The 13,972-nt window shown below is 39.0% G+C and overlaps 1 protein-coding gene across 1 annotated transcript; it reads left to right on the top strand.

Moving 5' to 3' along the window:
- The first annotated feature begins 4,757 nt into the window (after window positions 1-4,757).
- On the top strand, window positions 4,758-13,972 carry KGD4 (alpha-ketoglutarate dehydrogenase subunit 4). Its single transcript, XM_081283783.1, has 4 exons — window positions 4,758-4,910; window positions 9,630-9,693; window positions 13,177-13,364; window positions 13,832-13,972. The coding sequence occupies exons 1-4, from the start codon at window positions 4,869-4,871 to the stop codon at window positions 13,847-13,849; spliced, it is 312 nt and encodes a 103-aa protein (XP_081139909.1). The 5' UTR covers window positions 4,758-4,868; the 3' UTR covers window positions 13,850-13,972.

Genomic DNA, 13,972 nt, shown 5'->3' with positions numbered 1-13,972 from the left:
CAGAGTCACAACCCCAGCCCTTTTATTACTCCTTTCTTATATAAAAAGTAAGATATTATATGCACTGTTCTGCACCTTGCTTTTTTCACTGATATAAATCTGAGAGAACTTCCTCCTCCTCCTTTTCCTCCTCCCTCTTTCTTTTTCTTGTTTCTAGCTCTCTCTTTTCACAGTTACACAATATCACATAGTGGGGATATTCTGTTGTTTAGCCAATTCCTTCTCTCTCTCTCTCTCTCTCTCTCTCTCTCTCTCTCTCTCTTTTTTGGTACCAGGGATTGAACCCAAGGGCGGTCAACCACCACTGAGCCTCATCCCCAGCCCTTTGTATATATTTTTTATATTTATATTTTTTTAGTTGTAGTTGGACACAATATCTTTATTTTGTTTACTTATTTTTATGTGGTGCTGAGAATCGAATCCAGGGCCTTGCACATGCTAGGGCGAGTACTCTACCACTGAACCACAACCCCAGCCCCTATATATTTTTTTTAATATTTTTATTTTTTAGTTGTACTTAGACACAATACCTTTATTTAATTTATTTATTTATTTTGATGCGGTGCTAAGGATCGAACCTAGAGTCTCGCATATGCTAGGCAAGCGCTCTACCGCTGAGCCACAACCTCAGCCCCCTTTTTATATTTTTATTTAGAGACAGGGTCTTGCTAAACTGCTTAGGGCCTTGCTAAATTGCTAAGGGATTACAGGCATGCACCACAACCCCTGGCTCCCCAATTCCTTCTTTATAAAATTTATGGCTTGCCGGGTTTCTGTTCTCGCGACTAAAAGGCTCGGGGGTCACTCTAGTTAAACTGGGCTAACTGGGCTGCATGAAATAACCACACAAGAGATACAAATACCTTTTTCTTTGGGGTTGCTGTGATGGCTCCTCTGACCTTAAGGGTCAGCAGAAAGAAAGAGCACCGCTGACCCCTTTTATTGAGGAGAAGCTATTCAAATGAGGCAAGGGGTCAGGTTTCAGGGGGCTGAGTCTATCTTCATGATGTCCACTGTCAGCAGGTTGACTGACACCTGGGTAGGCCACACCCAAGGGCACAGTAAGAGGAGGGGACACACACAAGGCACTTCCATGGAAGATTCTATCCTAAACAGGGCAAGGGGTTATATTACAAAGGAACAGGTGAGCATAGCTTCACCCATGGGGCTGTAGCAAGACACACCCATTTCTGTAACTGAGCGCCTCAGCACCCAGCTGGGGAGTGTAACTCAGTCACCCATAAGGTTGGCCTCCCACAATGGCTTCCAATTCTTTCTAATACAAAGAATGTTTAGATAGGGCAAAGGGGAGGGAGGAGAAGGGAGGGGGCATGGGATAGGAAAGACAGTGGAATGAGATAGACATCTTTATCCCAAGTACATGTATGAAGACACGAATGGTGTGACTCTACTTTGTATACAACCAGAGACATGAAAAATTGTGCTCTTGGAGCTGGAGTTGTGGTTCAGTGGTAGAGCGCTTGCCTAGTACGGGAGAGGTGCTGGGTTTGATCCTCAGCACCACATAAAAATAAATGAATAAAATAAGGGTATGTGTCCAACTAAAAAATAAATATTAAAAAAAGGAAAATTGTGCTCTATATTTGTACTATGAATTGAAATGCATTCTTCTGTCATATATAACAAATTAGAATAAAAAAATTTAAAAACATAACAAAACAAATAATGTTGCAATAGATAATCTTTTTTTTTTTTTTAAAGAGAGAGTGAGAGAGAGAGAGAATTTTTTTTAATATTTTTTTTTTTAGTTATTGGCGGACACAACATCTTTGTTTGTATGTGGTGCTGAGGATCCAACCCGGGCCGCACGCATGCCAGGCGAGCGCGCTACCGCTTGAGCCACATCCCCAGCCCCTGGTATCCACATTTCTAAGAATTTATTCAAAAAGATTATCTAGGGCTGGGGATGTGGCTCAAGCGGTAGCGCGCTCGCCTGGCATGCGTGCGGCCCGGGTTTGATCCTCAGCACCACATACAAAGATGTTGTGTCCGCCAATAACTAAAAAAAAAATATTTAAAAAAATTCTCTCTCTCCCTCTCTCTTAAAAAAAATGTGGATACCAGGTGAAAGGATAAATTATTAGTAATTTTACATTTTAAAATTACCAAATTATATATAATATATAATCTCCATACAGATTATATTATCTTTTTTTCCCACCAAAGATGTGTGTGCCTCTTTCCTCATCATCATATGTACATTTGCCAACTTGACAGAAGATAAAAACATTTCAGTGTAGTTTAACTTTATCTTAGAATAAGAAAAATTAAATGTTTTAAACTTTTTTTCCCCCCCCAGTACTGGGGATTTAACCTTGTGGTGCTCTACAACGGAGTTATATCTCCAGCCCTTTTTATTTTTCATTTTGAGACAGGGTTTCCCTAAACTGGCCTTGAACTTGAGATCCTCCTGCCTTAGCCTCCCAAGTAGCTGGAATTACAGGCCCAAACAACCAGGCCTAGCCTCTCAATGTTTTTAAAGGGTTGTTTTTATTTTTTTCTGCAAGCTTCCTATTAACGTCCTTTGCCTGTTACAGAATTGTTATCAGTCCAATTTTAGCATCTGTGCTATTAAACAAATTTTGAAAAATTTTACGTAGGTTTACGGGCTTCTCCACAGACATGCTAATCAGAAGTGCCCCCCCACCAAAAAAAAATATTTTAATCAGTACTTGGTATTGAACCCAGGAGCACTTTACCCCTTAACTACATTTTCCAGCCCTTTTATTTTATTGGTAGTGGGGATTAAACTCATAGGTGCTTTGCCATTAAGCTATATCCCCAACCATTTTTATTAATATTTTTGTTTTAATTTTCCTTTCTTATTTAATATTTAATAATTTATTTATTTTTTTTGTACCAGGGATTAAACCCATGTGCATTTAACCACTGAGCCATATCTGCAACCCTTTTAATTTTTTATTTTGAGACAGGGCCAAGTTAAATTACTAAGGCTGACTTTGAACTTGTGATCCTCCTGCCTCAGCCTCCCAAACCACTCCACTGGGATTACAGGCGTGTGCCACCATGCCTGACTTTGTTTTTATACAAGGTCTTGCTGGCTCGGATTCCCCCTGGCCCCCGGGGCTTGGTACCGGCCCTGGTTTCTTGTGTGCACACCAAAGAGGCCAGCTCCCAAGGCCTTGAAAGATTTGTGGTGTCTGTTTCCATATTATTCAGCCTATAACGGTTATGTGGGAACGTCCTGACCTGCTTGGGTCTGATAAGGTTCCTGGTTGAAGGCTTAGTATGAGTCGACAAGGACCACCTGCCCCCCTCCGTCCTTGCTTCCGCCTACCAGTAACTTTCCATTCTGTCTGAAAGAAATATATAAGTATGAGCTGAGATAATAAAGTCAGACTCTCCCTGGATGAAGAACCTTGGTGTCCTGTGAATTCTTTTAACCCCGACGTCTCCTGCCGGACTCGGTCCATTTCGCCGGACGCGGCAGGTCTCAATAAGTAATTTAGGGATTCACCAAATTTCTGACCTTGAATTTGCAATCTTACAGCCTCAGCCTCTGGAGTTGCTGAGATTACAGGCATGTGTGTCTGTCTGGTCAAGCCCTTTTATTTTCTTCTCTGAGACAGGATCTAGCTAAATTGCCTAGGCTGGTCTCCAATTGGGATCCTCCAGCCTTTGGCCTCCTGAATAGCTGGGATTATAGGTGTGAGCCACTTCACCTGTTGCTAAATATTTAGAGTGATCAATTTGTTTTGACAATGTAGGTTAATGATAGATTCCTAAATGGGTGGCTTTTAGAAATATAAATTACTACAGCCTGTAATCCCAAAAAGGTTCTGGGCATGTAGCTTGGTGTTAGAGGTCCCTTGAATTTAATCCCTAATACTACAAAAAGGACGAAAAAAAAAATTTACAGCAGTTTGAGGTTATATTACTACAAAGTTAAGGAGCTACAACATGTTGTGTATTAAAATAGTGATGTAAGCATTAATTAATATAGAATTTAATGTTAACTTTTGGAGTAATGATATAACTGTTTTAAGTTTAAAAAATAATAATTAGACCCTGGATTTAAGAGTTTTCTAACATGAAGCAGAGGCAGCAGTTCATTATCAGGAATAATGAATTAGAGAAACTAGGAACAGATTAAAATCAAACATTGCAAATCAGCGAGGGAGTATAGTGTGGCCTTTATTAAAAGAAAATTGATCATTCTGAGCTTGCCTATAAACCCAAGTTTTGTCAAGTTTGTTCATTTTAGGAAACCAAAACAGCCTATATTACTTATAAGCTTTCCAATTAAATTTTAAACTATATCGAAATTAAAAACTGGCTATCTTTGCCCAGCGCAGTGGTTCACACCTGTAATCCCAGCAGCTCAGGAGCTGAGGCAGGATTATGAGTTCAAAATCAGCCTCAGTAATTTAGGGAGGCCCTAAGCAATTTAGCAGACCCTGTCTCTAAATAAAATACAAAAAAGAGCCGGGGAGGTGGCTCAGAGGTTAAGAGCTCCTGGGTTCGATCCCTGGTAGCAAAAAAAAAAAAAAACAAAAAAAAAAAAACCTCCAAAAAACCTGGCGATCTGGGAAGGGAATAATGCTTGATAACTCAAGCAGGCTGAACCAAATACACCCATCACAAATCCTCCACTGCAAAACAACAATAGGAATGGAGAATAAGGTTCAGGCCCAGCGCGGGAAGAGGAGCGGGGCGGAGTCAGGCGCAGAGGGGTGGAGCTATCCACAGAGCCGAGGAGGACCTTGCCCGCGAGCCTTTCGCTCCTCCCCGTGACGCCACAGGCAGGCCCCGCCCCCAGATGCCCAGGACTCCCCGGTACCACTGCTGTTTGCTTGCGCCCCGGAAGCTGCCCCTTCTCGGGGGTCATGATGGGCAGCAAAATGGCGTCTGCCAGCAGGGTCGTTCAGGTAAAGAGACTCGGTAGTTTTTTCTCACGTTGGGCAGAGAGATGGTGCAGATGTGGCAATGGCGCGAGGGAGGAAAGGCGGTGGCACAGGATGCGTGCTGACCGCGGCCCTGAATAGGGGCATGGCTGCGCCCGGGGTGTATGAGAATGGGAGCTTAAGCCCATTGCGTCGGGCAGTTAAGCCAGGGTCCGGAGCTGAGGGTTCGAGCCTGGCAGTGGGAGAGCGACATCTCCGCAGATAGGTACGTACTGGTCTGGGGTCTCTGGACTCCTCCGCCAGGTCCTCCCTAGCCTTAGTTTGCGGGCTACGCTGCCCTCCAATAGCCTGGCCAATCGCGGTCTAGTATTGTCTGTACTGTCCCCAGTGGGCCAATCCGGAGTAAGGCGATAGCGGAGCGTTAAAGGAAGTGAACGCCGAATCTGACCCAGTGTCCCTTCAAGGTCTTGGGAATGTCAGGATAACTGGCTCCTACGGCCGGTTCAGCCCACCTTTTTCAGGCATCTGTCTACAGGCTGAATGGAGATATAGAAAAATATTTTCCTTAACTTTATTACTAGTATATATTTTAGTGTTATTTCCCAAACCTTTTTTCCCTGCTTAGATAGGCAGCTGAAGTAACATTGTTAATCCACCTATGACCTACTACCTCTTGACACCTTTTCCTTTGCTTCTCCATCTTAAATAGGAGAGGTCAATTTGGTATATAAAGAGGCACGACCTTTTGTAAATTGGGTTATGTGGTCTTTTTCCAACCCTAGAAGCATGTTATAGTGATTAGCTTTTGTCTTTGATATGAGAGGTACATTTCCCTTTACATTAATTAGTACATCTCTTAAAAGACCTTTTCCTGAAGTTCCAGAAGTTGTCTGAAAGATAATTCTAGATTCCAGTCTTTGGTTCCATTGCAATAAATGATGCTCACTTATTTATTCAGTGGGTGGTTACTGAGCATTAACTAATTAAAGATTCTCTAAAGACAGAAACCTGACAAAGGACTACATAACCATAATATCAATAATAAATATGTAACCCAATTTAAAATGGGTGAGGGAGTTGATGCTGCATAATAAAACAGTCAAATGAGCAATAAACATGTGAAAGGTGCTCAGTAATCCATACTTGCCTGCAAAATACAAATTAAAACTAGGAGGTACTGTACATCCACCAAAGTGGCTTAAATTTATTTCTTCATTGCTTGGGATTGAACCCAGGACCTCATGTATGCTAAGCACTTGCTCTTGTCTCTAAACTACATCCATAGCCCTTGCAACTAAAATTTAAAAGACTGACAATACCAAATGGTGATGTGAACAGGAAGTACTGAAACCCTCATACATTGCTGGTGGATGTGTGAAATGGTACTGCCACTATGGAGAACTGCCAGTCTTTAAAAAACATTTCTCTATGACTCAGCAAATACACTTATAGATTTATTACCCAAAAGAAGTGAATGCATATACCTACAAAAAGACTTGTATGGGCTGCAGCTGTATCTCAGTGATAGAGCACTTGCTTAGCATGTTTCAGGCCCTGGTTTCAATCCCCAGTACTGTAAACAGAAAACAAGAAAACATAAAATTCTGATAGAAAGTTAATAGCAGGGCTGAGGTTATAGCTCAGTGGAAGAGCATTTGCCTAGCATGCGTGAGGCACTGGGTTTGATTCTCATCACCACATATAAATAAGTAAATAAAATAAAGGCCCATCAACAACTAATAAAAATATTTTTTAAGAAGTTAATAGCAGGTTTATTTATATTAGGTCCCAAATCAGAAACAAGGATCACATGATATGACAGAAAACTTTACATGTGTTAATGTGTTTTCTGTCATTCATTATAACTTCAGTTAGGAATTTCAGTCCATGATCAATTGGGACTGTGGTAACATTTTGTATATGTGTAATATAATATCAAAACCAGGAAACTGACATCAGTACAGTTAACATAGCTTATTTAATCATATTTATATGGATTCATTTGTGCTCTTGAGTAGAGTTCTATGCAATTTTGTTTTTGTTTTTTACATTAAGATATTAGATCCATTTTATTTATTTTTCTCATTCAAATAAAACATTTAATTTGAAGGACTAGTTGTACTTATTGGGGGGAAAACTCTGCATCTGTAATGGCTAGAGATAGCCAGAGACTTGAGCTTCATTCCATAGGAGAGAGCAACACTAGAGAAAATGGTCATATGAGAGGTTTTTTTAAATCAGCTTGTAGAGTGGGGAAAGCTGTTTAGAGAGGAGTGATGTTTGAGCTGTCTTAAGGGATTATAGTGGTCGTAATGATAGACATGGAAGTGGAATGGGGAAGAGAATTCCTGAGAAAGGATGTGAGCTTCAGATGAAATGGGCATAGAAATAGCATGATAAATTAGGGAAATGAGAAGTACTTGAGAAAATATGGAAGGACAAGTACATCAGACAGTGGCTGGGAATGAAACCAAGGTAAGGAGAGGCCAGTTTCTGATAAGCCTTGTGAGTGCTAAGAGTTTGAACTTTTGGGCTGGGGTTGTGGCTCAGTGGTGGAGTGCTCGCTCACCTAGCATGTGTGAGGCACTTGGTTCAATCCTCAGCACCACATAAAAATGAAATAAAGATATTGTGTGCACCTACAACTACAAAATTAATATATACAGAAAATAAATAAATAGAGGTTTTGTGTCCATGTACAACTAAAAATATTTTTTTAAAAAGTGTGAGCTTTATCGTGAAAACTGTGAAACATTTTTCTTTTTTTTTTTTCTTTTAAGAGAGAGAGAATTTTTTTAAATATTTATTCTTTAGTTTTCGGCGGACACAATATCTTTGTATGTGGTGCTGAGGATCGAACCCGGGCCGCACGCATGCCAGGCAAGCGGGCTACTGCTTGAGCCACATCCCCAGCTCCGTGAAACATTTTTCAAACTTAAACTAGGGGAGTGACAGTAAATAGAATATTTTAAGAATCTTAGCTATTCAAGGAGAAAAATTGTTAGAGAAGCATTTTAACAATGCAGGTAAACATGCTTTTATGGTGGTGACTTTTCAGGCTGGCCCCAACACTTTATTTACTTCTGTACCCATATAAAAATTATATAGCAAATATATACAAATATATTGCAGATAAACATACTTTAGTCTCAGTAACATAACAATTTGCACATTACATTAGTTGGCAAAATAGTACTCTGTTCATTAGATTTTTTAGCACTGTATATTCAGGAGCTTTCATATTGATAGGCTCATTTGAGGTCCTCTATAACACTATCTGTAATTTTAGGTATGAGAATACCAGTTAGAAAAACATTATTCTAAAAATAAGTATTTTGATAGGTAAAGAAAAAAGACAGAAAGCTATCAAATATTTTAATCTGTTGTATATGGATTTGGAGGTTATAGACAGTATTTTCTCCTTTGTGCTTTTCTTCATTTTTCCCAAAATTAAAAAAAAAAAAATTGGGAGGGATACTGGGGTGGGGATTCATCCTCAGCCCTATTTTGTATTTTAGAGACAGGGTCTCACTGAGTTGCTTAGTGCCTTGCTTTTGCTGAGGCTGGCTTTGAACTCACGAACCTCCTGTCTCAGCCAAAATTTTTATACAGATTGTGTTACTTTGGTAGTCAGAACAGGTGTTTTTAAAATGACCTAGTTTTCAATACAATTGCTTTCTATCCTATTTTAAACTGTTACATATTAACATAGTAGAGAAACCACACTCCATACAGATTAGGAAACTTCCAATTCTTTTCTTACCAATCTATAAGTCACAGAACACAAAATCCATGCCGTCCTATTCATTGGGTGGTTTTGAGGTCGGTTGTTAATACATTAAAAAATCTTGTACTGGACACAGTAGCACATGCCTGTAATCCCAGCAACTTTGAGAGGCTGAGGAAGGAGGATTTCAAGTTCAAAACCAGCCTCAGCAATTTAGTAAGGTCCTAAACTACTTAGTGAGATCCTGTCTCAAAGTACAAAATAAAAAGGAATTGGATGGAGGGTTGGGCTGTAGTTCAGTGGTAGAATGCTTGCCTAACGTGTGAGGCACTGGATTAGATCCTTAGCATTACATGAAAATAAAAAAAATAAAGAAGTTCTGTCCATCCACAACTACAAAAAAAAAAAAAAAAAAAAGAATAGGGATGTAGTTTAGTGATTAAAGTACACATGGGTTCAGTCCCCAGTACCGAAAAAGGAAAAAAAAAAACAGTGATGGTTAGGTATCCCAGTGACATGCCTGTAATTCCAGCTACTCTAGAAGCTGAGGCAGGAGGATCACAAATTTGACACCAGCTTGGGTAATTTAGCTGGACCCTGTTTCAAAATAAAGTTGAGCTGGGCATGGTGGTTCACACCTGTAATCCCAGCAGCTCAGGAGGCTGAGGCAGGAAGAGCACAAGTTCAAAGCCAGCCTCTGCAACTTAGTGAGGCCTGAAGCAACTCAGTGAGAACTTGTCTCTAAATAAAATACAAAAAAGGGCTGGGCTTGCCTTGCTATGCAGGATGCCTTGAGTTTAATCCCTAGTACAGAAAAAAGAATGTATAAACTACAAAGTTATGAATAACTGATAAATTAATAATTCATAGATCAGTTTCCTTGGTTGGGGAAAAATACAATTTAAAGATGGTGTCAAGTAGTAATTTATTTTAACAAACGTATCAGGATTAGTATAGATCATTGCTTTTACAGTTAATGAGGGTATTTTTTGTCATGTATTTTATTTTTCCTTTAGGTAGTCAAGCCACATGCTCCATTAATAAGATTTCCTGACAGAAGAAACAATCCTAAACTCAGTGGTAAGTGATATTCTATTTAGATATTTTTAAAAAGTATGCATATTTAGAAATGATATTCTATTATAAGCATTATTTCTTTTTTTAATTTTCTCTCTCTCTCTCTCTCTCTCTCTCTCTCTCTCTTTCTCTCTCTCTCTCTCTCTTTTTTGGCACCAGTGTGCTTAACCACTGAGCAACATCTCCAGCCAATTTTTTTTATATTTTATTTATTTTTTTGGTATTAGGGATTAAACTCGGGTAGTCAACCACTGAGCCACATCCCCAGCCCTGTTTTGTATTTTATTTAGAGATAGGGTCTCACTGAGTTGCTTAGCACCTTGCTGTTGCTGAGGTTGGCTTTGAACTCCTGTCTCAGCCTCCCGATTCTGGGATTACAGGCATATGCCTGGCTTTATATTTTATTTTGAGACGGGGTCTTGCTAAATTGCTTAGGGCCTCACTGAGTTGCTAAGTCTGGCTATGAACTTGTGATCCTCCTGCCTCAGCCTCCCAAGCCACTGGGATTACAGGTGTAAACAACCACGTCCAGCTATAAGCATTCTTTCTTTCTTTCTTTCTTTCTTTTTTTTTTTTTTTTTAAAGAGAGAGAGGAGAGAGAGAATTTTTTAATATTTTTTAGTTTTTGGCGGACACAACATCTTTGTTTGTATGTGGTGCTGAGGATCGAACCCAGGCCGCATGCATGCCAGGCGAGCGTGCTACCGCTTGAGCCACATTCCCAGACCCTAAGCATTATTTCTTATTCATTCATTCATTGGTAATGGGGATTGAACCTGAAGCAATTTACCACTATTACCTCGATAGCCCTTTTAATTAATCAAGTTAGTTAGTTAGATTTGTTTTGTTTTCCTTATGAGTGATAGAAAACTTCATCTCAATAGTGGCTTATTTTATTTTTTTTCTTTCCACATGTTTTATTGGTACATTATAGTTGTACATAATGATAGGATTTGTTACATATTTGTACATATATACCATTTAACAATATAATTTGGATAATATCACTCCTAAGCACTTCTTCCATTTGTCCCCCACAGTCCTTTTTATTTTGAGACAGGGTCTTGCTGATTTGCTGAGGGTTTCACCAAATTGCTGAGACTGGCCTCAAACTTGCAATCTTCCTGCCTCAGCCTCCCAGGTCTCTGGGATTATAGCATGTACTGCTGAAATACTACTGGCCTGGCAATAATTCTAATTTTATTTATTTTTTTTAAAGAGAGAGAGAGAGAGAATTTTAATATTTATTTTTTAGTTTTCGGCGGACACAACATCTTTGTTTGTATGTGGTGCTGAGGATCGAACCCAGGCTGCATGCATGCCAGGCGAGCATGTTACCGCTTGAGCCACATCCCCAGCCCCAGTAATTCTAATTTTAAAATCAGACTATTTACTGTAGCTTAGGTTAGATTGGTACCCTAGGTAGCATGCAAGTAGAAATGAACTTTTTATTATCCCCATTTAAAAAGGTAGTGGCTCAGCCAGGTGTGGTGGCACCCAACTGTAATCTCAGTGATTCTGAAGCAGAAGAGCAAGTTCAAGCTCAGCAATTTAGTGAGACCCTGTCTCAAAAAAAGGGGGGGGGGAGTGGGGTACTGAGCATGTATCTCAGTGGTAGAGTACCCTGGGTTAAATTCCCAGTACCACACACAAAAAAGGTAGTGACTATTCAATAGAGGATGTCTTTGAATTTTTTTTTTAAATAATGTTATTGTACTTTTTATACATTTATTTATTTTTATGTGGTGCTGAGGATAGAACTCAGTGCCTCACGCATGCTAGGCAAGTGCTCTTCCACTGAGCTACCACCCTGTCTTTGAATTTTTAATAATACACATTGAGTGTATATGAAGAATTTTTGTCCTATCTTTCTTCTCTTTATTTATTTGTTTATTTTGGTACTAGAGACTGAACCCAGGGGTAATTTACCACTAAGCTATATCCCCACTTTTTAAAAAAAATTATTTATTTGCTTTTAATTTAAAATTTATTTATTTTTTGATACTGGAAATTGAACCCAGGAACACTTAACCACTGAGCCACATCCCCAGCCACTTTTTTTTTTAATATTTATTTTTTAGTTGTAGTTGGACACAATACCTTTATTTTGTTTATTTATTTTTATGTGGTGCCGAGGATCAAACCAGGGCCTTGCATGTGCTAGGTGAACACTCTGCCCCTGAGCCACAACCCCAGCCGCCCCCCCCCCCCCCAACCACTTTTTGTATTTTATTTAGAGACAGGGTCTCACTGAGTTGCTTAGGGCCTCATTGCTGAGGCTGGCTTAGAATTTGTAATCCTCCTGCCCCAGCTTCCCTAGTTGCTGGAATAATAGGCATGTGCCACCGTGCCTGACTTACTTTTATTTTTTTTATTTTTAGACAGGGTCCCATTAAGTTATTAAGGGTCTCATTAAATTGCTGAGGCTGGTCTCAAACTTGTGATCCTTCTGTCTATATCCTCCCAAGTCCCTGGGATTACAGGTGTGTGCCACTGCACCTTCTTCCATCTTTTGGGAAGATTCGCCTCTGCTTATATTTATAGAGATTATGAGGAATAGTAACCATTCTTACATTTATCTCCCAGCTAACCAGCTTTTCTTTCATTTACTCCTTTACCTATTCATTCAGTCAGTAACTGTTTCTTGGATTGCCTGAACCCTTAGCAGTTACTGACTATAATATAACGACCTTTATAAATTAGAGAAGATTCTGAAATTCTTCCTTTTTTTGGGGGTGGTGGTGCTGGGGATTGAACCTAGGGCCTTAATGCATGTGAGGCAAGCACTCTACCAATTGAGCTACATCCCTAGCCTGCCTTCTGTTTTTTATTTTACTAAATCCTATGTGTCTCTCTTGATACTTGATCTTTAATTCCAGAAGAATTTCAACAGTTATCATAGGGATTTAAAAATTTATTTTAACTATTGAAAAATTAAGATGTTGAAAAAAGTATTCTCATTTACTAACTTTGTTATTCCCCATTATAAGACATTACCTGTAAACTTCACCGTGTGTGGCCTTTAAGAGGTTACATGACAAAAACTTAAGTAATGTAAGTCACCCACAATGGTTGAACACCTCTAACAAGAAACTTTATTATTTTACAAACTTTATGTTCATTTTAGTAATTCGCTTACTTAAAACTACCTGCTTTCTAGGTAAAATGGAAGCTCTAGCCAGAGATTGAGCTCAATAGTTTGAGGACAGCCTGTTTAGTAATGTAGTTAGACCCCTTCACAAAAATTAAAAAATAAATAAATAAATAAATAAAAAAGGGCTGGAACTGTAGCCACTCTCCAAGTTGTACATAGCATGTACAACTCCCTGGGTTCCATCCCCAGCATTGAAAACAAAAACTACCTCTTTATATCTTTTGAAAAGAATGTTGATTTTAAGAATGAATTGATCATTCAATAGAAGATAACTCAAAATAATATATTGCAACACCTGGATAATTTCTCTAATTAGGTTCTGTGTCTTTCAGTAACAGAAGGTTTGAGATCAGCGGGGCTGCCATCTCACTCACCTGTAATTTCACAACATTCTAAGGGGAATAAATCACCAGATTTGCTGATGCATCACGGTCCACCAGACACTGCAGAAATAATAAAAACATTACCTCAGAAATACAGAAGGAAACCTGTATCTCAAGAAGAAATGGAATTTATCCAAGTACGTTGTTGCTCTATCACAAGACTGTGCAAAACACCATTAACATATCAGCTTTGGAATTTCATTTGTTGATTTCTATGCTCTTCCCATTGTCTTGCCAAGTGTGTCATAGCTAAGACAGATGGGGATGTAGGCCAAACTGTAAAAACAAACCATCATTGGAGCCCTCAAGAAATCTGCAGGTTATGTTACTGATAAAAACCACATAAATAAAAGCTTCTTGGTGTCCTCAAAAATTCTTCAGAGAAGAGCCTCTTAGATAAGAAATGTGGGGACAATTGAAGTAGGTCAACCTTGAGTCCCTTCCAGATCTGAAATCATAACAATGAATATAAGGGTGTAGAGTTATGAAAAACCTGAAATTTGCTTAAAAATTGTATAAATTAGTTTGAATAGTAGCCATGAAAACATTTCCTGTGTCAATTTAACATCTAACCTAACCTTATTGCTTATGTTTTTCTTTTCAGCGTGGAGGTCCAGAATAATCATGTGGCTGCTGTTTGTCATCAGACAAAAGAATTATCTTTACAGTAAAGGACTTCCAAGACAAATGAAAAACTGTATATTAATCTTAATAAATATTCTGCAAAAAAATGAAGTAGAGAAAA

The sequence above is a fragment of the Spermophilus citellus genome (assembly GCF_964194105.1).
Source record: "Spermophilus citellus genome assembly, chromosome: 1".
Taxonomy (NCBI): domain Eukaryota; kingdom Metazoa; phylum Chordata; class Mammalia; order Rodentia; family Sciuridae; genus Spermophilus; species Spermophilus citellus.
Note: the sequence above shows the minus strand (reverse complement) of the source record. Positions and strands in the feature narration are given on the sequence as shown.